General features: G+C 43.4%; 1 protein-coding gene across 1 annotated transcript in view; it reads right to left on the reverse strand.

Moving 5' to 3' along the window:
* Positions 1-22,322, reverse strand: part of LOC107377561 (uronyl 2-sulfotransferase) — an 85,856-nt gene extending 63,534 nt beyond the window's left edge. The window contains exon 1 of the mRNA XM_015947236.3: positions 21,883-22,322. Coding sequence (XP_015802722.3) covers positions 21,883-22,111 — 229 coding nt within the window. The 5' untranslated portion in view covers positions 22,112-22,322. The remainder of the gene's footprint in view (positions 1-21,882) is intronic.
* Positions 22,323-22,690: the final 368 nt, after the last annotated feature.

Genomic DNA, 22,690 nt, shown 5'->3' on the forward strand with positions numbered 1-22,690 from the left:
TAACAATATTTTCAGCTATGATCACTTCTGCCCACATGGTGCTGGTCACAGATCACAGACTTCGACAGTCTGTGCTGACCTGTAATCCGAGTTTCTGTAGGCAAAGGTGTCTATAAGTATGCTCATAGGGGACTGGGTCCTACTCATCGGGGCTCTAGCTCAGAGGGTTACTCCGTCAAAGGTAAAAACCACAAAGAAAAAGACAAAAGGGATAAATGAAAGTAGAAATGTTTTGAATGTTTGGTTAATGATTAAACAGCACCACCAGGGTTCCATGCACTTCTTTGTCAGCGTGGTTTGAGTAGTGTTGTGTTAATTATTCGTTTTGAGACAACAAAGACTGATCCACATCAACCCAGCTCCAGCCGCTTCGTGAATTCAGAGATCATTTACTGTTATAATATATCTTCTTCCGGCTCTTGGAATATCTTCTTCCGGCTCTTAGAGAGTACAGATGCTTTTTTCCTCCTCTCGTCCCTATCTTATCCCCAAGGCTCATTGTCTGTCTTTGGGTGTACGGCGCTTCTACATTTTTCTGGAAACTGGAAATTATTCAAATGGACCTGGTCAGCTGGTCTCTCAACGTGATTGACAAAATTTTCTCAACAATGAGAATGGGAGAAGGGGCTCCCGGGTTCCCCTCTGGGACACATCCAGTTGGTCATATCATGGACTCCTGGAAACAGTGGAAGCTGATCTGCTTAACTCAACTGTCTGTAGAGGATTCTGAAGACGTATGGATATCCGTGGTGTTGGTGTCAGGTTTCCTGCTTTTTGGCCTGGGAGGTTACCTGGCTTACCGGAAAATGAACGAGCTGTCGAGGAATATTGGCTCTTTCCCGAAGCTCAGGGATGGAATACACCACACTGTGAATGTACAGACTCATATAATTGTTGAGATGAGTCGTAAATTTGGAACTTTGGCTGAGATTCATGCTTTAGCACAAAAGATGGATGCGATCAAGGACCAAGTGGATGAATCAGCATGGATTGGGAAAGATTAATTTACGCCATTATTGGATTTTGAGAGGTTGAAGACCAACGGAACACTAAGACAGAGAAGAAATTATCTCTGTCTGGCCCCAAAACAATTTCTTATCTGAATCTGGTGCCCTTGAGCCTGTGAGGCTGAAACGAATACCCCCCACCCCCAAGAAATGTGGAATGCTGCCGTCTCCATGGCAACTCTGTTTCCCTATCCCTGCCTGGGCGAGACTGCGAGCTGTGAAGGCTGCTGAATCGTTCCAGGAGTAACTGTGCCCTCTAAACCCAACGACCTCCTCCCCCTGTCCAGACTGAGTTGACAAGCGCTGCTTATCGCAACTGCATTCACTGACGTGTGGAGAGTCCCAAACCCTACCACCCCACCTAGTGGACACTTATGTTGTGTGATGTCTGAAGTCTGTTGCATCTCTGTCTGAGGTGTTTTTTGCATAGCAAAGCAGCCATCCCTGTGGAGGGTAACTCTGAAGTGCCTTTTTTTCCTCCACCTGAACCAATCCTCATGTAAACCCCTCTGATCTCTATTACGGTAGCACGACTCGGGTAGTGAATGATCACAGTCACCAATTCTTGTCATGTGTCTTTGCCCATGTATGTCTGATCTCAGAATTGTGTGAACTGAATCTCTAATTTCCCTCTGGGATTAATAAAGTATCTTTGAATTGAATTTGAATAAATAGACCTGCAGCAACTCGTACACCACAGCATGTTAGAGTGAGTAGCGTGCATCTGCAACAATGACAGATGTTTGGAACAGAATGGAGGTTTACACCAGCCAATCATTTGCAGAGTAAGATTTAAGTGTCAAGTATAATTGTGAGAAATACTTTTTAAAATATTTTGTGTAAATTACTTTTTTACCTTTGCAAACATGACAAACCACCAAAACAAGCCCAAGTAGCTTTTAGCCAATGTCACCAGTACTGTGCAATGTCACTCTCACAGAAATGCAATAAACACGTAAACAAGACTGCTGCCCTAACTACAACTAGCTTATTATGAAAAGAATAAATTAAAAAATGCAAATAATTTGTGTTTGACATTAAAGTAATGTCAAATGGAAGAATTAGGCTAACAGTATGAACTGGTAAATGTAAAAAAAAAATATTCGCATGGGGGCATATGAGGTGCTAGTCTAGACCTACACTCAAAAGTGAAAATCCCCTATATGTAAAGAGAGTCAACAAAACATGCACCAAAACACTTAAACCTATTTATTGTCAATATTTCTTCTAAGAAGACAAAGATCATATTTAGGTACAAAGGAGAAAAACAAATGTTCCACAATAAACTATAGAAATATAAATACAAGGCAGACAAATTCGGAAAAGGAGCTTAAATTACTGAATAGGACTGATTTTTGTCTTTACTTTTAGAAGAGCTTAATGCATATTTTAAGTACATAAATACAGGGGGCAGCTGAGGGGGTAATGTTCTAAAGCAGGGGGCCAGGTGCCTCACTTGTCCTCCTAGAGAGTCACCCCTGTGTCCATGTTAATTTATCTATTAATATTTAGCATTTAGATTCTGAATGAAGCCCAAAGAGCTGCCATTTGTGACTCTCGGCCCTTGCAAAGCTTGGCCTTGAAATATAAAGCCTCTCTGTAATTTAGCAATGTGGCTATGCTAGCTGGTGGTCAGCGGTTTACTTCAGTTGAGCAGCTAATTATAGACATCCCGCAACATATTGAATAAACAACAACATATTATGAAACAAAAGCTACAAGAAAGAGATAGAAGTTGTAAGGTTTCAAGGCATCTGAAAATGGATAATGATGGTTTCTAATTTTGTAGCAACAGAGGTTTAGCTGGAATCTTAGCTTGGTGATACTATAGATAGCAAAGAACTTAAAAACTGAAATAAAATGAAAGTAAAATAAGAAGCTCATTCTAATATTTGACTTTGAGTTTATTTTTTCATTGTAACATCCAGCTATGTTCTAACTGATAAGAATCTGATGGCCCATCGCTCCCAAAACAAACATTTTTCTACTCCCAAGATGCAGAAAAAAATTTAACAATATGATAAATCTTAAACTCCTGGAACCTAATGACACAATTTCCATAGATATACAATCAGAAAACATTTGTTTACAGTCCACACACTCTCAGTCAAAGACTAAATGGGCCTGAGCAGCAACACCTAAGGCTGATTGGAACTGAAGCAGAAAAGCTCAGAAAGACAGTGGTTTTAAACTCCTGTGGCTGAGTGTGTCATGGAAATGTACGTAGTGATTAGAGACACAAGACTTCCAGCTGGCACCCAGTGGCATTGATGTGTGTGTGTGTTCACAAAAGTGCAGAACAGTACACAAATAACATATGTTCTGTGGGATTTCACTGTCCAAGAAATCATTTCTGCATGGAAACGTTAATGGAAAGACCAACAATGTAGTAACCAAACAAAAGTGGGGAACATAGATTCAAGAGATGTTCTTGTGGGAGTGACGAATTATGAGTTGAAGCTACATCCTGCCTGGTCAAGCTGACACAAATTCAGCCTGGTCCAAAGAAAACTGCTGCAGCGGGGAGTAGCTAGTTGGGCGAAGAGGGCAATGGAAGTTGGTCTGGGCAAGTCAGCAGAAAGATAACTCAATCTGAACGTGAACCAGTAGACCCGGGCACACAACTGATTGCTTTTTAAGCGATGTGGTGTATGAGAAATGGCAGTCAACTAAAACGTTGCCCTTTTAACCCTTAAGATGGGTTTATCTTAAGTCCTTACATGACCTTTAACCTCTTGTTAAAGCCTGCAGAGATACTAGTTCAGGGGGGCAGACCTGCATTCCTGAACTTGAGAGGCAGGTTGCACAATAATCTCAGAGAAATAAAAAAAATTCCACATTTTATTTTGCATAACCAAATGTATGGCGATAATTTAAGGACTCAGCCACAGACGTGAACGAAGAGGAAAAGAACAAGTTCTTGGAAGTTTGTGTATTGTTGAAGACGTTGTTAGCTTTGGACTGTGTGGATTTCCCTCAGAAACATCTGGAAAAATTGAGCTTTTCATTGAGATTAAAAAGCTGCAGTGATGCCTGCGCCTTAGAGCTGAACTACAACAGTGCACCCCAGCTGGGGTTTATGCACTCAGAGGGTAAACCACTTAAAAAAGAATCCCCGATATTGAAAAACTGGTAAACGGAACGGGTGATGGCAGGATGTGGATTTTAGCACTGACTGCAAAGTGCTGAAAGAAAATCTTGTGGGGGTTAAAAAGAAGAGGACTGAAATGAGTGGCACTTGACAAAGGTTGGTTTCAGAGGAGACCGCATTCCGATGCAGAGGTGAGATATTTCGTAGAAGTAAAGTTTGCTTATTACCCCATCCCCGCATTCCAGCTATATTTTTCCCATTAAAAACATAAAATATTAGCATTTTTTAAATGTGTCTAATTTAATTATGTAAAACTTAAGATAGTTTTATGGGTCACAATAGTTCACACAGTTTACAATAAAATAGAGTCAGTGCTGCTCCATCCACCAATCAGTCATGTCAGGAATGTCATATCAAAGTTTAAAGCCAATCCTGAGTGACGAACTGAAATAAAGGCCTGCTGCAAAAGCCACTGATTGGACGGGAGGTGGGAGGTGTTACCAGCTCTCCTTTCCATTTAGCTGAGCCTTCAGATATGTGGAGCGTCTATGTAAAATCTGTCTTTCCCTCAAGAATAATAAATACATTCTTTCTAGTTTGTGTCAAAAGCATTTTTTGTAAAATACCTACAGCTGGACTGAAAGGGAGACAGAGAAAACTGACTGGCCCTGAAGAGAAATGGACGTGTTTTGAAAATATACTGAAATGGAAAAATACAGATAGCATGTGCATACAGGCGTAAGCTGAATCAAACTACTTTTGAAAACTGTAATTAACTGAATATTAACTTTCTTGAAAAATTGTGATTCTGGAAGTGAAAACTTGAACTGATTGAATACCTGAAATAAACAGCAGTCATGTTATAAAAATCTGCTTGGCAATAAATCAAAAATGAATAAATACATTTAAATTTCTGAGTTTCAGATATAGGTCTGTAACTGATGAAGCAGATCGTGCTGACTAGAGGCTGTAGTAGACGACTACAGTAGCATTCTCCAAGGGGGGCCATGGCCACCCAAAGAAAATTGCTGGTCATCCCCCTGCTTTTGTAATAAATCATATTCATGATGCATTTTGTTTTTTATTAAAAGTGACAGAAGGAGCAACACAATGTAAAGCTGTAGGCTAAACTCTCCCAGAGTTACCATAAGGGCCAGTTTGGTGTGCCACCCCATCTAGCCCCCTTATGAAAACTTCCTAGGGGTGCCACTGGATGATTACCATTTACAAGTAAGTAAATAAACTTTATTTGTATAGCACCTTTCCCAGGCCTAGGCCACAAGGTGCTTGACAACATTTTAAAAGTTTAAACAAGAAATGAGAAAATAAAAACAGTGAATAAAAACAATTTATTAAAATAAATAAAAACATATAAAAGTCCAAGACCACACCGAAAACAGAACAGCCCTAAAATAACTAGACAAATGCCTGGACAAATAAATGAGTCTTAAGCTCACTCTTGAACTTGTCGACAGAATCAATAGAACACAGGGTGTGGGGTAGGTTATTCCAGAGCCTAGGAGTTACAGCTTCAAATGAACAGTCACCTCTAGTGCGATGGTAAGTGCGAGGAACTTTAAGCAGATTAAGATCCCCACTCCTCAGAGCCCACATTAGGGGTGTAGAGTTGGATCAGTTCTCTAATGTAGGAGGGAGTTTGTCCATGCAGGGCTCTGAAAACCAAAACCAAAATCTTAAACCTAAAAGACACAGGCAGCCATTGAAGTTCCTTTAGGATGGGAGATATGTGAAACCTCCTATTTGTGTGTGTCAGGATTCTTGCAGCAGTTCTGCACTAGTTGCAGACAATGGAGCTCCTTCTTGTTCAGATTAGAAAATAAACTATAACAATAGTCTAAATGGGATGACACAAAGGCAAGAATGAGGAGCTCCAAATAATTTCTTGACACCAAAAGTCTAAGCGTCGAGATGTTCGTTAGTTGAAAAAAGCAGTTTCTCGTTAGCTGCTTACAGTGGTGCACTAAAGATCACTCTCTCTAAAGATCACTGTCAAAGATGACTCCTAAATTTCTAAGGCTTAACTTCACAGATCAGCCCAAATCACCCAGGAACTGCTAAATCTCCGGGACAGAACCAACAGGGGCAACAACCAGAATTTCTGTTTTGTTAGCATTTAGCTGCAGGGAACTTTCATTAAGCCATTTCTTTATCTCCACTAAACAATGGAGCAAAGAGTCTAACTTATTCAGCTCAGACTGCTTAAATGAGCAGTACAGCTGAATGTCATCAGCAAATAGGTGGAATCAAATGTCACTAAACCTTGGAATGATCTTACCCAAAGGGGTCAAATACAACAAGAAAAGAACAGGACCCAGGACGGAGCCTTGGGGCACTCCACTCAACAATTCTGCAGATTCTGACCTTATTTGTTTTGCTGTAACACTAAAGCTACGTTCTGATAAATAAGAAGAGAACCACTGAAGGACTGTCCCTGATAGTCCAATTTGGTCCCTCAGTCTCATCAGCAAAACCTGATAATCAACTGTATCAAAGGCTGAAGAAAGTTCCAAGAGAACCAGAACAGTACGTTTTCCAAAATCTGCAGCCATCATAATGTCACTGGACACTTTCAACAAAGCTGTTTCCAAAGAATGATGTTTATGGAAACCAGACTGAAATGGCTCAAGGATGTTACTTTGGTTGAGGAAGGTAGACATTTGTTCATAGACCACCTTCTCAAGAATCTTAGAAAGAATCGGAAGCTTGGAAATAGGTCTATAGTTGCTACGGTCAGTTGGGTCTAAACCTACTTTCTTCAGTAGTGGCTCCACAATGGCATGTTTAAGCGCGTTGGGAAACACACCAGTTATTAGAGAGAGGTTGACCATTTTGGTAATACAAGGGCCTATTACCTCAAACACTTTTCCGAAGAGCCTACAAGGAATGACGTCGGATGAACAATATGAAGGCTTCATCTTAGCCACTAGCACCGATATGTCAACAAGCGTCATAGTCTTGAAAGAGAACCACATACTAGAGGCAGGCTCAGAGACTAAAGGGGAACCCCCAGGGGAGGACAAAATTGTTATGAGCTGAACTAGGAAGACCCGTGAAGACGCCAAACACAGTAAAAATAGATAAAAAAAAAGTCTTTATTTGCAGCAGAGTTACCAGGAGGGCGAGGCTGGAGACAGAGTCAGGGACAGGCGAAGGTCGAAATGGCAGGCAGTGTGCAAGGCAGGGGTCAGGAGAAAAACAAGGTCCGGAGGCAGAAATCAGGCAGGGTGAATCGCTGGAGAATTTACTGGCAGGGCTGTAAATAATCTGGCAGGGAACTAGTGGTTTACTGGTGAATATATAGTAGGGGAAGCAGGTGTGTGAGATGAGCTGAGGAGTCAGGAGCGGGTGAAGTGGATGAAGCTGATTGTGGTAGTCAGGGAAACAGGGCTTGGCTGGGGCTTAATGATGAGATCAGGTGTGCTGCATGAAGGCTGAGGAGGGTGAAGGATTGGGAGTCATGACAGAACCCCCCCCCTCAAGGGCAGATACCAGATGCCCAGAGGAAACCAGAGCAGGGCGGGAGGAGGGGGACCAGGAGGGAGGGCCAGTGGAGTCTGGGGGGCCAGCGACGGGGGACCAGGAGCCGGGACTGCGGGAGTCTGGGGGGCCGGCGACGGGGAACCAGGAACCGGGACTAAGCGAGACTGGGGGGGCGGCGACAGAGAACCAGGAGCCAGGACTGAGGAAGTCGGGGGATAGAAGATACTGGAGGATGAGGACTAAGAGGGGACTCTGGGCTAACCCCAAAATTCCACTATCTCCGCTCCGGCACAAACTCTGCAGCAAAAACGGTCCCGTTGTAGTCAATCAGATCTGTTCCACTACTGCGAACGTGCCGTTCTGCCATCCGGCAAAAATAGGATTGATTCTATTTTTGCCGGACGCCAGAGCACCTCCGCAGTCAATGGACAGAAATCACAACCGCCCAACAGGAAAGGGAGCAAGCACAACTTCTGTTATTTCACAATAAATCGATAACTAAAAGCGTTTTTTGTTTCATATGCACAGGTTTAACAACTTTTAACAACTATCAATGGCGGTTGACCTTTAAATGCACAAAAATAAGCCATAAATACAGTTTCCACTATCAAAATAGTCACACTTTGTTGATCCAAACACTGCTGATCTCTCAACACAAATGATGGGCAGATTAAACAGTTCATTTCGATGCCTCTCCCAAACAACGGGTGTTTGGATCTAACTTCCGCATTTATTGCTCGGACTGTATCGCAAGATCTCGAAAATCACACGCATGCCTGTTTGCGCACCTCAGGTCTCCGCACCGGAGCGGAGCCGTTGTAGAGCGGGTACAGTATAATTTGAGTTCGGAAGCGAGCGGCAGTGGAGGGCGGATAGTGGAATTTTGGGGTAAGACACTGAGGGGACACTAGAGGACGAGGACTAAGAGGGGACTCTGGGATAAGACAATGAGGGGACACTAGAGGACGAGGACTAAGAGGGGACTCTGGGCTAAGACAATGGGGGACACTAGAGGACGAGGACCAAGAGGGGACTCTGGGCTAAGACACTGAGGGGACACTAGAGGACGAGGACTAAGAGGGGACTCTGGGCTAAGACACTGAGGACGACTAAGAGGGTACATTAGAGGAGGACGAGGACTAAGAGGTAACTCTAGGACTGGTGGGGACGTAGACTCTGGAGACTGGTGGGGACATAGACTCTGGAAATTCTGGAGACAGAAACACTTGAGACTGGAACACTGGGGACATAGACACTGGGGACGTAGGCCCTTTGTTGGGACTCTTGAGACTGGAACACTGGGGACGTAGACACTTGTGGGGACTCTTGAGAATGGAATACTTGAGACTGGAACATTGGGGACGGAGACGTCGACTTCAGAGCCGGAGACTGAGGCGTCGAATTCAGAGCCGGAGACTGAGTCGTCGACTTCAGAGTCGACTTCAGAGCCGGAAACTGAGTCGTCGACTTCAGAGCCGGAGACTGAGGTGTCGACTTCAGAGCCGGAGACTGAGGCGTCGACTTCAGAGCCGGAGACTGAGGCGTCGACTTCAGAGCCAAAGACTGGAGGCGTCGACCCTTGGACTGGAGGCGTCGACCCTTGGACCGGAAGCACCGGACTGGGCTGAGCCTCTTGGACGAGCTGGTCCGGAGCCTTTTGGAAGAGCTGGACCGGAGCCTCTTCGAAGAGCTGGACCGGAGCCTCTTGGAAGAACTGGACCTGAGCCTCTTGGAAGAGCTGGACCTGAGCCTCTTGGAAGAGCTGGTCCGGATGCGATGCATCCTCCGGGACCACCGCCGATGCAGGATGCGGTGCGACCTCCGGGACCACCGCCGAACCAGGATGCGGTGCGACCTACGGGACCACCGCCGAGGCAGGATGCAATGCGTCCTCCGGGACCACCGCCGGAGCAGGATGCGGTGCCTCCTCCGGGACCACTGCCGGAGCAGGATGCGGTGCGACCTCCGGGACATCCGCCGGAGCAGGATGCGATGCGACCTCCGGGACCACCGCCGGAGCAGGATGCGATGCGACCTCCGGGACCACCACCGGAGCAGGATGCGATGCGACCTCGGGGAGCACCGCCGGAGCAGGATGCGATGCGACCTCCGGGACCACCGCCGGAGCAGGATGCGATGCGACCTCCGGGACCACCGCCGGAGCAGGATGCGATGCGACCTCCGGGACCACCGCTGGAGCAGGATGCGATGCGACCTCCGGGGCCACCGCTGGAGCAGGATGCGGTGCGACCTCCGGGGCCACCGCTGGAGCAGGATGCGGTGCGACCTCCGGGGCCACCGCTGGAGCAGGATGCAGTGCGGGTGGGTGGTGTTTGGACGGGGGTTGCTGGCGACGGTTCCGGCGTAGTCGTCGGGTGGAGGGAGAGACGGCATCAACAGGGACAGAGGAAAGGGAAAGGAAACCGGATCTGATGGGAGCAGGAGAGTGCTGATGCCCCGGGACAGACAGAGTGGATATGGACAAGGTGACCAGATGTTCTTGGGGTGTGGAATCGGGGACATGAACAGGAGACGAGCAACGGCCAAAGGTCTCCTGCAGATGCCTGGCAAACTCCCAGAAGGACACAGATCTGGACGGACACAGAGAAATATAGTCCATCGCCCACACCACGGTGTCACCACCCAGATTAGACATCATGAAAGATACTTTCTCCTGATCTGAGGAAGCCAGGTCCAAATAGCGAGCACAGGCTTCGATGTAAGTCCGGCAAGACTCTGGGTCTCCACAGTATCTGTAGTGGAGTGTCGTTGGTGTAGTCCAGGATTCTGCTGGATCCATGACAGGTTAGAGGGGGAAAAAAGAAAAAACTCCCAGGGACTGTGTCGGCGTTGGGTCAAATGTTTTGGCCAGATTATTCTGTCATGAGCTGAACTAGGAAGACCCGTGAAGACGCCAAACACAGTAAAAATAGATTTAACAAAGTCTTTATTTGCAGCAGCGTTACCAGGAGGGCGAGGCTGGAGACAGAGTCGGGGACAGGCGAAGGTCGAAATGGCAGGCAGCGTGCAAGGCAGGGGTCAGGAGAAAAACAAGGTCCGGAGGCAGAAATCAGGCAGGGTGAATCGCTGGAGAATTTACTGACAGGGCTGTAAATAATCTGGCAGGGAACTGGCGGTTTACTGGTGAACATATAGTAGGGGAAGCAGGTGTGTGAGATGAGCTGAGGAGTCAGGAGCGGGTGAAGTGGATGAAGCTGATTGTGGTAGTCAGGGAAATGGGGCTTGGCTGGGGCTTAATGATGAGAACAGGTGTGCTGCATGAAGGCTGAGGAGGGTGAAGGATTGGGAGTCATGACAAAAATATTATCTTTAATCATCTTGATTTTGTCAGTGAAAAATCTCAAAAAGGCATTGCTATCTGCTTCACAGAAAACGGGTAACTGTAGGCGCAGGACATACAAGGGAATTTATCGTGTCAAATAACACGTTAACTTTTAGAGTTGATTATTTTATTTTATTTTTTTTATAAGTAATCCAAAATGCCTTTCATTCAACATCAACTAAAAACATCAAAAAAGTCAATCAGTAGGCTAAAAGAAGTTAAATACAATGTAGTGCCAACTCCAAAGAGAGCATGCTGTGGTTTTAACAACATGGGCTGGACATCACTGCTCTATCTGCCCTACGATGTATTTAAAACGACTTTTTTTCATTGCCACAAGGGGAGCAGACAAAGTTGAGGTTTACTCAGTTAAGAATAAAGTCAAGCTGAGTTTCTTAAACACGGTATGTAACTGACCACCAGGAAACGGCGCAGTAACAAGCAATTACTCCAGTTATGTGTTTGCCATCCCGCACTCTAAAAAAGTCAGAAACAGTAAAACGCTGGCTTGACCACACAGACCTGCTGTTTGACGGCAAGTGTGCTGCACATGTGTCCAGCTGAACAGAAGTCAGTGATCCTGTAGGTGTTCTGTGGTCATAAACTGAGGAATGTGGAGCGAATTAACTCACTCCAGGGTAATCTTTCCTAATTGTGCTACCCGGGCATAGAGATATGAGGCAGGGGAAGGCTGATCTAAAAATGTTCAAGTGGCAGGGTGCAATTATAGTGTTTCTAAATCTGTCATGAAAGGACTTGGATTCAGATGAAAGGTTTTGTCTTTCTACAAGAACACGACTGAGATGGAGCGGATTGAAGTAGGGGCGTTACATAACGTAAGAACAAGTTTTCTCACAAAAGCTGTGTTTGTCGTTCTTTTATACAAATAAATGCAAACATTACGGATGAGATGTTCCACCCAGTGGACCTCAGTCATTATTGCCACAAAAACCACCTTGTTGCATACCATTTAGAGTTTTATTAACATTATTTAGTTTTATTGATTTGCCAATAATGTAAAACAAATCAAAAAGTAAAACTAAAACAAGCAGACTGTTTTTACAGCACATAAGCACAGTAACTTGTGCACAGTAAATCATCCAACCACTTGCCAAGCAATTGTCTTGGGTTGTAGCCATTACTCAGAGAGAGTTGTGCACCAGTGGCAGTGAAATAGCATAAGGGAATTGGTCATTTTCTTCCCTCTCTGCCCTCTTTTCATGTGGTGGGAACAAATGCATTAATGAGAGATAATTACCTTGTGTTGTTTTAGTGTTTGGCTGCCTCTCTGGAGATGGCAACAGCAGCTGCTCAGGCATGCAGATGCTAATTGGTCATGCTAACCATTGCTATTATGTAATAACAATGGCAAAACTAAGATAGATAGACAACCTAGAGTCTGATATTGCAAAAATGATGTAACTGTGATTACATAACTACTGTCGTATCCTGTTAAGCTAAAGTGGCCTTTTAATTATTTTGAATTGAAGGAAAAAAAGAGATCCAAAGCACTTTAATTCCATTATATGATTTTTTAATATAAAGGGATAGTTATGAGTTGTGTAGAAATTTTATTAAAGATCAAGTTCACTCGTTTTTTTTTTTTTTTTTTTTTCAATATATTTGCAGTGGTCAAAAATAAAGCCTTGTGAGTCGATCTCTGTGGGGAAAAATGCGATCATGCTGCTGTTTCAGGAACTAGAATTGAGCCAGAGGAGAGATGAGCAAAAGTCGGTTTTGGAGTCTTACTTCCTGATATTCGGACATCTAACCTATGATTGGCTAACAGCAACATGAAGCTACCATTGACTCGGTTAGTTTTGCAATGTTATTGTTTTGTTTCTGCAAATAACACAAGCCTGAGTTTTACTTTGTTGTGGAGTTGCTAATGCTAACGGTTAGCTTCTAGTAGCCCAAAGGTGCTCTACTCTCTCCTGGAGGCTAAAACCAGAGGTGTGGACTCGAGTCAAATTACTTGGATTTGAATCAGACTCGAGTCATTATTTTAATGACTTCTTACTTGACTTGATAAAATTTATAAAGACTTACAACTTGACTCGGACTTGCCAATGCCGATGACTTGCGACTTGAATCGACTTGCATCTGTTGACTTGATGATGACTTGAGCATATTTGATATTTTAGCACAAAAGTGGCACAACGTGGACAAAAATCATAAATCATTCTTGGTTCTGGGTTTGATCTTGTACTGCTAAATGCAGCAGCACTTTGTTTATAATCAGTTTCTGTTGCATTTTCTGTTTGTTTGAGTAAATAAATGAAGCTGAATCATTATTTCTGGAATGTATTTATTATCATCGTCATTAAATTGAAGTTGGACAGATGACTCGATTATGACTTGAAAATTCAAAGTTAAGGACTTGGACTTCCACATCATTGACTTTGGACTCGACTTGGACTTGGTTGTCTTTGACTTGGACTTGACTCGAGACTTGACTGGAAAGACTTGTGACTTGCAAAGCAGTGACTTGGTCACACCTCTGGCTAAAACAACAACAGCCTTCACCGTTGAGAGACAAGATGGGTGAGAACAAATTTTAATGTGATGTGAAGGTGACTGGCTTTTCTAATCTGAGAGTTTTCCAGATTATTCTGTATCAGCGGCTAATGCAGGACATAGGGGTAGAAGACGTTCACGTTTGGCCTGCATGAACTCAGAGAGACCGACAATGCATTTTTAAAAAAGTAAAAAATCTAAAAAAAATGTCTGAGCTAATGGCTAATTTGAGTGGGTGAAAGTGGAATGTTGTCATTTTAATAAAACTCAGATTAAAAAAATACAGTGACCCATGCAAAGATTTCTAAAAACTTTTACACCAACTTCCTAAAGGGCAAGAAAAATTGATTCATCCTCAGTAGGGTTAGTGGGAGCCTATCTCCAGTGGTCATCAGGTGAGAAGTAGGGGACAAATGGAAACGACCAGTCACACACACTTTGTCACCAGGTCAGTGTCCTAGTGGTAGTGTCCGCCCAGGGACTGGGACATTGGAGTTCAAGTCCTGGTCGGGTAATACCAAAGCTTTATAAAAATGGAACCCAATGTATACCCGCTTGACACTCAGCTTTAAAGTTTTGCCTGCCTGCCTGCTCAACCGATTGGTAGAACGTATCTAAACTCCCAAAATTTCATTGAAGCATTTTACGAACTTAACAAGAAAAAAATAGTAAAACACAAAAATTCTAAAGAATATGGAGTTGTTTGAAGAAAAGACGTAACATTATTACATTGCATTAATATTACCTTAATATTATTACAATTAGTATATTATTACTATATTCATTTACATTCAATTAAAAGCCTAATAGCCCCAAGTCAAAAAACTGTAAAAGTGGAATGTCTTCATCACTTTTGTCTTGGTGAGGAAGTTAAAGGGATAAACCACCAAATAGTTGCCGTGCACGGCCACAGCTTCAGCTCATCGCTCCCCACGGGGATGGTTCAAATGTGGTGGACACATTTCACCACACCAGTGTGTGTGTGACAACTATGGGAGTTTAATCTCTAACACCTGTATGTGCTACTTTAGTCTCCGATCAACAAGTTTTTGCTCTGTGGAGGAGGCCAAAGTCCCCAAAGAAAACCCAACCATGAATAGAGAGAACATGCAAGCTCCACACAATAAGGCCTTGCAGGTGGGATTTGAACCAATGGCCAGCTTCTGACATATTGGAGTTGTTTTGAAATAAAAGTAAATCCTCCATTTTGGACTTTTGTCAGATTAGCCATGCATTAGCTAGTCAATTCAGTTTTTCCAAACTGAGGTCATTCAAAGTGCCACTTAGAACATATTAAATGTTCACACACTTTCCACAGAACATTCACAACAGTTGCTTTAAAGGCAATTAGAAGTTGGCGTTCACAACAGAAAGCAGCTCAGTAAACAGCGAGGGGCTCACTTCTTTGCAAGGAAGGCTGCTTGTTTAACCAACCCTGAGGAAATTACAACCCATCTGATTGTTTTGGCATTAAATCTGGTCATGATGTGAATCCAGCTCAGTTTTCGGAGGGCTCTGTTAAAGGTCATACTTAGTTTTTTACTCAAAGCTGACAGATTACAGCTTTAAAAATGCAGAGAAAACAGGCCAAGCTGTCCTGCTTCTACCTATTAATAAAAGCTGACGTGAATAAATGCAAGACTTTCTGAAAGCAGCTTATTAGCAGCTTTAACATTAGTTATAAACGTTTAGTGATTTCTTGGCAACCTCTATAAAAAATAACAAAAAATTGATGTTTAATTTTCCACATGACAGACTTTGGTTAGGCTCAAACTGGTGCACACCTGATTCACGCAGCTCTGATTTCAACTCCATCTGACACTTTGTAAACTGCTTTGTGAAAGTGATTCTGTCACTTTTCTGGCAAAACACTCAATGCTGTAAATTCTGTCAGTTTAAAGACAAAAATAGTATAATAATGAAAAAACAACCTTCCTTTTAATATCCTTTCCCAGGAAGCGGATGTGCTGGTGCAACTGGAGTGACGAGCTAGCTCCAAAACTCACACTTAACTTAATAAAAGTTTTGAAACTAGGCAGTCCATAAGTCTGACTGAATAAAACACAGATGTGGTGAAGCACAATTACATCTAGAGCTGAGGAGAACAGCAGGTCGGACCAAGAGACGGAGAAAATACAGTAACAGAGATTTATGAACTTTGAGACAAAGAAAAGACATTTTGGGTATAAATGGCAGTTTTAGAATGTCAGCTGGGATTGAAAATATACTAAGTTTAATTCGTGATAACTAGAATGAGCTTTTACTGGTGTGTTCAGGTTCATGTGCTCTGAGCTACAAGCTAGCTTGGCAGATTTACTTTAAAAATAAAGAAAAGTTCAGCACCTTTTGATTTTCTTGAGTTTTTCTTTAAAGGTGTGCTTCACTCGTTTAATCAGTACATTTTCAGCGGTCTCTGGTAGGAATCAATGCCTTGCAAGCCGTACGTGGCTCAGGAAAAGCTTCAAACAGCACGGGCAAGTCTGCCACATCAGAGGAGAGCGAGGGCCTTATTTCATGATATTTGGACATTTAGCCTCAGATTGGAAAAAACAACACAACTCTACCGCTGACTGATGTTTCATCTCCATCAATAACAAAAGCTTGGAGGAGCTTCTGCTGTGTGATTGAGTTGCAAATGCTAATGTTAGCTTTTGCTAGCTGAGATGTTCTCTGCTGATTCCGGACACTAAACCAACAACAGCCTTCCCTGTTTTCAGCCAAGATGGGTGAGTCCATGGTGCCATGCAGTATTTTCTAAATGATTTTATGGATGTGTGTTTTTCCTTCAGAAATTGATCATATTTTAAACATTAACTGTTGATTCTGACAAAGACACTTGTGTGATTTTCTTGGTAAAAGTTCTTTGCCCAGTTTGTGGCCTGATGATCAGACCAAGATCATTTCATTTATCGTGACTCATTTTTTTTTTCAGTTTCAGTATTCATGATTCACCAGTTCCTTCATGACATGAGGCCAAATATGTTAAAAATCAGTCAGAATTGAATAAACTTTTTTCTGGTGGAGATTCTGACCGTTTTTGCTATTTGAAATTAAAAAATGATCAACAATTTCTGAACAATATTCATGTTTAATGAGAAGCGTTCTGACCAATGTCCGAACCACCTCGGCGGACTCATCTCAGAGTCGTGCAGCAGATCTAGATCGATGTCCGAGCTCCTCACCCAAACTCTAAAGCCACTCTGAAAACCCAAATTTGGCTGCTTGGATTTGAGACCTTGTTCTGACGGTCACTTCCCAAAGCTTCTAAACATATACGAGGATTGGAACAAAGAGCAACCACTATATCAAAAGATTAGATTCTGTTTTATGTCCTTCTTCACCCAACAGTCCATTTCAGACACAGATCCAATTAATTAAAGAGCAAGTCACCCCCAAATCAAACTTTTTTTGCTGATAAACTGTATAAATGAGTGTCTAATTGTGCTGCAGACATGTGTAGTCAATAATTTGGCACTTTAGTGCATCTTAGTTAAAATGTAAATATTCTGCCTAAAACTGTCAGTGTTGCACCGTCGTCAGGTAAAAACTCTGCACTGCATGTGAATTCAAATCTGACATTGCTATTGGCTAAGAGGTACACTATGACATTAGCTGGTACTTTATGGTGTCACAATGTCATTGTGAGCCTGTGTGTGTGTGTATTTGTTAGCAACTCTGCCCTCTTGGTCTGCCAGGGAACAGCATTTGTGGCATTTTTCAAACATGAAGTGGGAGTCGAGTAAGGCTCTGGTAGGGGGTGACTTGCTCTTTAAAGAAATTGAGATTAGAAAGTAGAACCAAAGTACACGGTGCAGATTTTAAACGAAAACTATTGGGATTCATATGTTCTACAGTGAAAAATGAGCATTTTCTCAAACCCCTTTCAGTTATTCTCATTACTTTTCTCCTAGACTCCACAGACAGAACTATACGATGTGTGCTTGAGAATACTGTCAGACACAGACTTTGTGTTTTAATGTTTTATATTTCCTTCACATGCAGCTCTCTCAATTAAATACTCATACAATGGTTATAAATTACACCTAATCCATTAGTTGCTCCAGCTTTAGCTCATCATCCAGAACAGAATCAAGTCATGTTTGGCTTGGACGCCATGCAAAGGGAATTACTAGTCCTTGTTCTAGTCATCAGAGATGATACTTTTCTGCACAGCAGCTAGATCAATGTTTATTTTAAAAAGTAAGAAAGCGAGACTCTATAAAGTGTCAGACCTGAAGGTCTTCACGCCAGTTTAGTTACAGCAGCTAGACACTGAGCAACGGCCTCAAACTCCAACCTTTCTCCTGAGCTGAACAACAAGCAGTCTGTTCTCTCTGCTTGGCTCCTGACTGAGGAAAAACCCCACGCACTTAACGCACAATCCCACTTCATCAATCTGCAATGTTCCTCGGGATCTTCGTCTACAGCTCCCAACTCAGATCCACACCTTAAAAGTGATACACATCCATGTGAGCATCTAAGGAGTTTTCTGAATCCAAATAAAAAGATGTGGCATTGCAAGATTTAAAACTATGGCGAGACCTTTGCTAAAGAGCTCCTGATCAAGCTCCTGATCCTAGGACAGCCAGAGGACGTGGTTTTCTTAGGAGCTGTCTGCAGATTAGGCGTTTAACCCAGAGACCGCTTCCGTTTTACAAAGACGGCTTCCCCCATCACAACGAGCGTACTTAACATGCACATACTGTATACAGAGCAGAATTCTGACCTGAATAGCTGGTCCTCCTGTTAGGACTCACCTATGTCCAAACACTCCTCACCGCAACAAACACAACACCACTCACCTTCTGTTTGGGTGTTCTGTCCTGAAGAAGAGCCAGCTTCTCTCTGAGGGTGTTAGGTTTGAAGGAGCTTATTACCCTGTACTGAACTCCTGTCGCCTCGTCACACAAACACCTCCAGCGGTGCTCTGGTGCTCTGTCAGAACATCGGCATTTTTACATTACAGTTTATTTTGAACAAATGCTCCTTCCATTGGGCAGAAATTGGACTAAAGAAATCCAAAAGCACATTTCTCTTCCCTCAAAAGTTTTTGACTTGCTACGGAGTCCAAAACCTCAAACTTCCCATGAACCCAAAGTCACCACTTTCTGTGTGAACAAAGCCTTTGCCACTTGCCTCAACAACATACTAACTGTAACTGGAGACGATTACTCATAGATCCCTGTGGAGGTGCTGCACTGTGGTTATGTTGCTGCTACAAAGGCGAGCATCCTAAATCGATGCCGAAAATAGAGAAATGAGAGTCTGATGATCCCTGGGTCCTTGGGGGGTTTTTGCAGAGCTAAAAAGGGAAGCTCATATTGTGCAGGTGAAACCAAACATTGTTGATCTGCTAATGGAGAGAGTCTCTCATGAGTCCACTAGAGCGGAGTGCATGTGAGAAAGCATTTGTCTCCATCTGCCTCCGATCATTTGAATGAAGTGCTTGTTTGAGCTGATGGCATTTTTTCATGCTCTAATATGTTTGTTCAAGCATTTCCTGCGAGCTGCTCAGTGGCACCATCTCTCAGTGTGCATGAATTCACTTTGTGCTTTTGCTTCAGAAGTAAACACACTTCCTTTCAACTGATGTGGCTGCAAATCCCTTCTCTTTAACATCCAGAGTAAAACTAAGCTACCAAACTCACTTTGACATATTTTTCTGCACAGAAAACACGATGCAAAAGAAGCTGTCAAGTGTTTGTTTCAATCCAAACCAGCCTGTTTGCTTAAAATAGAAAACAGGCATGTGTGAGGCTCTGCATGTCTACAGGAAACCAATCTGACCCACGGGCTTAGTGGCTGACTTGGTGAGTGCCTCTCATTCTGTTCCAGATGTTTATCACATCAGAAAGGCCTTATAGGTCCGACGGAGCAATAGGTAGGAACACAACCTCCTTTCAACACGGGCACGCTCGCATCCAGACGCACAGACATTCCAGCTGCAGTCCGTGTTGCAGGTCAGTGACAGATGTGCCGGTGGGAAGTTTCACACACGTCTGATCCTGTGCAGTGTCGGAGGAGCGGCAGAGGTCAGTAGATCGGATATGTTCACACAAACACGAATTACATTAACTCGGCATAGATTTGAATAGAAACAGAGAATAATTGTCAAGTTAAAGGTGCATTGTGTAAGGATATAGTGAGAATTTTACAGTGAGGAAATCCCAATAGAGTCTAATGTCATGTTGGAAGGAAGGTTATACTGAAACATGTTTCATGTGCAGCTGGCTGCGGGGATTGTCAGGAAGGAGGGATGTAACTGCTGTTTACTGTCAACGAGTGTGGGGGTGCCGTAGCTAATACTGCGGCGCCGAAAACTGTAATTTGACGACGGGGATGACGGTGGCACAGGAGTTAAGTGCTCGCCCCGTAATCGGAAGGTTGCAGGTTCGGGTCCCGCTCAGTCTGTCGCTGTCGTTGTGTCCTTGGGTAAGACACTTAACCCACGATGCCTGCTGGTGTTGGTCGGAGGGACCGGTGGCGCCTGTGCTCGGCAGCCTCGCCTCTGTCAGTGCGCCCCAGGGCAGCTGTGGCTACATCGTAGCTCATCACCACCAGTGTGTGAATGTGTGTGTGAACGGGTGAATGACTGATTGTGTTGTAAAGTGCCTTGGGGGGGTTCCAGGACTCTAGAAGACGCTATATCAAATATCAAATACAGGCCATGACGGCCGGCAAAAAGCTCCAGTTCTACCACAGGATGTCATTTTTACTTCTTTTCTACATAATGCACCTTTAAAAACTGTTTAAAACTAGAAAATATGGAAAGGTGCCAAAGTATCTACTGCTCAAAATGCCAACATCAACTATTATCTGAGCTGACACAAATGTTTTGATGTGAGCGATCCAACGTCAAAAGTAATGTTAAGGCTGCTGCTAGTGGGTCATTAAAGACACCATGGTAACCAATAAAATGTGTCTCTCTCACTCACTAAAGTCAAACTTCATCTGAGGAAAAAGCAAACTAAGCCCCAACCAAATATGTGCCACTAGTCGTCAAAATAAAAGTGTTTTGAAGAAACAATGTGGCGGTTTTACCATTAATCTCTGGAAATGTCCATTTAAGTGTTGTTGAAAAAAAATCTGGTCTAAAATATGAGTGGGTCTAATTCTCTGGGTGTCACAGTGTTTCCTTCTACGGGAGCCCATGAGGACGAAATGCATTTGCTGATTTGTAACAAGGATTACAAAACTTTCGCCATTCATGAACATTGTACATGTTTACCTCTTCACTTGTTGCCAGTGATGAAAGGGAGTCTGATGTACTTGTTATTTTTCTAGAGATGGAACGATCTGGCAAAGTACTCGTTCAAAAATTGAGCTTCCAGGGATTTTTGACCCTAATGACCATCCGTAGGTAAGGTCTTTGAACACCAAACCTACCACAAGGATTTGGGCATGTACTGCCCCATGGACGTAGTCCTCTGCACTTTTTAGTCGTTGAGCACCAGGACCAAGCAGAAAACAACTGCTTGTGTTGAAGCTGTTTCCCATTAGAACGGTCCATAAGCTCATCTATTGGATCTGCCGTTCCTGCCACCTGTGTATTGACAGTTCAGCATTCCTGACATTGCATAAAAGAGCCTCTAGGCTGTAGTTTTATACATAGTTTTTGTATACTTACTGTAAAGATCTAAACTAACTGAATGTAGCTTATTGAAAAAATCATAAAATATATCAAAATGCCAGTTTGATCATGTTTCTGTGATCAATTTAAATTATTATTGTATTAAAAGGTCTGCCTGAGCTTTAGAACTTCAACAAGGTCTGAGTTTATTCGCTGTTTTAATACTTCTAATAATATTTTTTTTCATGTTTTCGGTCTACATCTCACCCTACGACGCAGAGCAACCCTGATTTAACTTGACATCACAATCTGCATGTTTTATAAGCAGCGGGGATTGAATTGTAATAGAATAATTAAGTGTTCTTTGCACCCCCAAATGCTCAGAATCACAAAAATCATCAGCATGGAATAAAAGAAAGCGCTCGTCTTCTTTTTTCAACCAAGCAGTGTGCAAAAGCGTGCCCTATTCCAGCAGCTGCTTGGACCTCTATTGTGCCTTGTTCCAGCGGTGCCACCGTGCGTAAATGCCATTAGAGCGCGCCAGCTGGATGTAGAAGTGGATGTGTCAGTCATCAGCTACACAACACATGATACCAATCAGAGCAGCTGCTAAGCTCCTGTTTCCCCAATAATCGTCAGCCATGCACCAGCAAGCCATCACTAATATACCAAAGAGCGAAGTTGGATTATAGGAGCACAACTTTCTGCGATTACATGGAGATAATAGAAAATTAACCCCAGCTTTCCTTGCCTGTGCCCTTTTTTAAAAGATACAGAAGCGTGGTGTAGCTGTTTGATGACGAGCTTGGATGGAAAAGCTGTGCTGCGCACTGAAATGATTAAAAGTTCTTACCGAGATACTGCCTTATGTCCAGCAGGATTTTAGGAGCTCCACCGTTCAGCTGGTAAAACAGAGAGCCGAAACAGAAGAGGAAGAGCGCAGCCATGCAGAAACCATAACCTCTCAGGGAGAAGCGCACAAGCAGAGCCGAGAAAGCGCCGTGGTTCCTCTTGTGTCGCTCTCTGATGTGGTTGGGGGTCTTGTTGCTGTGATGGGTACTGCCGCTAAAATTCTTCATCATCTCCTCCTCACAATGCAACGTGGAAAGTCACCCATCCGCCTCGGGAAAGTGAAAGTTGCCGCTTTGGGATCATTTGAAGGAGGAATAAGGATGGTGGGGTGACGGGGAGATGAGGGGTCCTGGTCTTTGGAGACGCGCAGGCACTCCGGAGCTCCTCCAAGGTTGATTTATAGTGCGCAGCTTTCAGCTTCTGCTCGCTCTCTGGTTGACTATTCCTTCCTTCCGTCCTCCCAGCCGATTTAAGGGTCCATCCTTCCCCTCCAAGTCTTTCTGGGTGTCAGATTACTGGACGTGGAAAGAAGGAAAAACCCGCCACCTCAGGCAACATTTGGTGTGAGTTAAACAGCGTCACCTGGTGTTCTTAAGGTCTGAGCCCTGCATTAAATGTTTCATTTAAACCTCAAAACGTTGATGTTTTAATTCATCATCTACCTTTGTATATAAATCCACAACAAGATAATGCAGACGAGCCCTTTTATCAACTGATGCTCTCATAAAATAGAACAAATGGAGACGTGTACACTACAAAAACTGATGTTCTAAGCCGTTTTCAGATATGTTTTTAAGTCTAAAATGACG

The sequence above is a fragment of the Nothobranchius furzeri genome, chromosome 2 (genome assembly GCF_043380555.1).
Source record: "Nothobranchius furzeri strain GRZ-AD chromosome 2, NfurGRZ-RIMD1, whole genome shotgun sequence".
NCBI classification, from domain to species: Eukaryota; Metazoa; Chordata; class Actinopteri; order Cyprinodontiformes; family Nothobranchiidae; genus Nothobranchius; species Nothobranchius furzeri.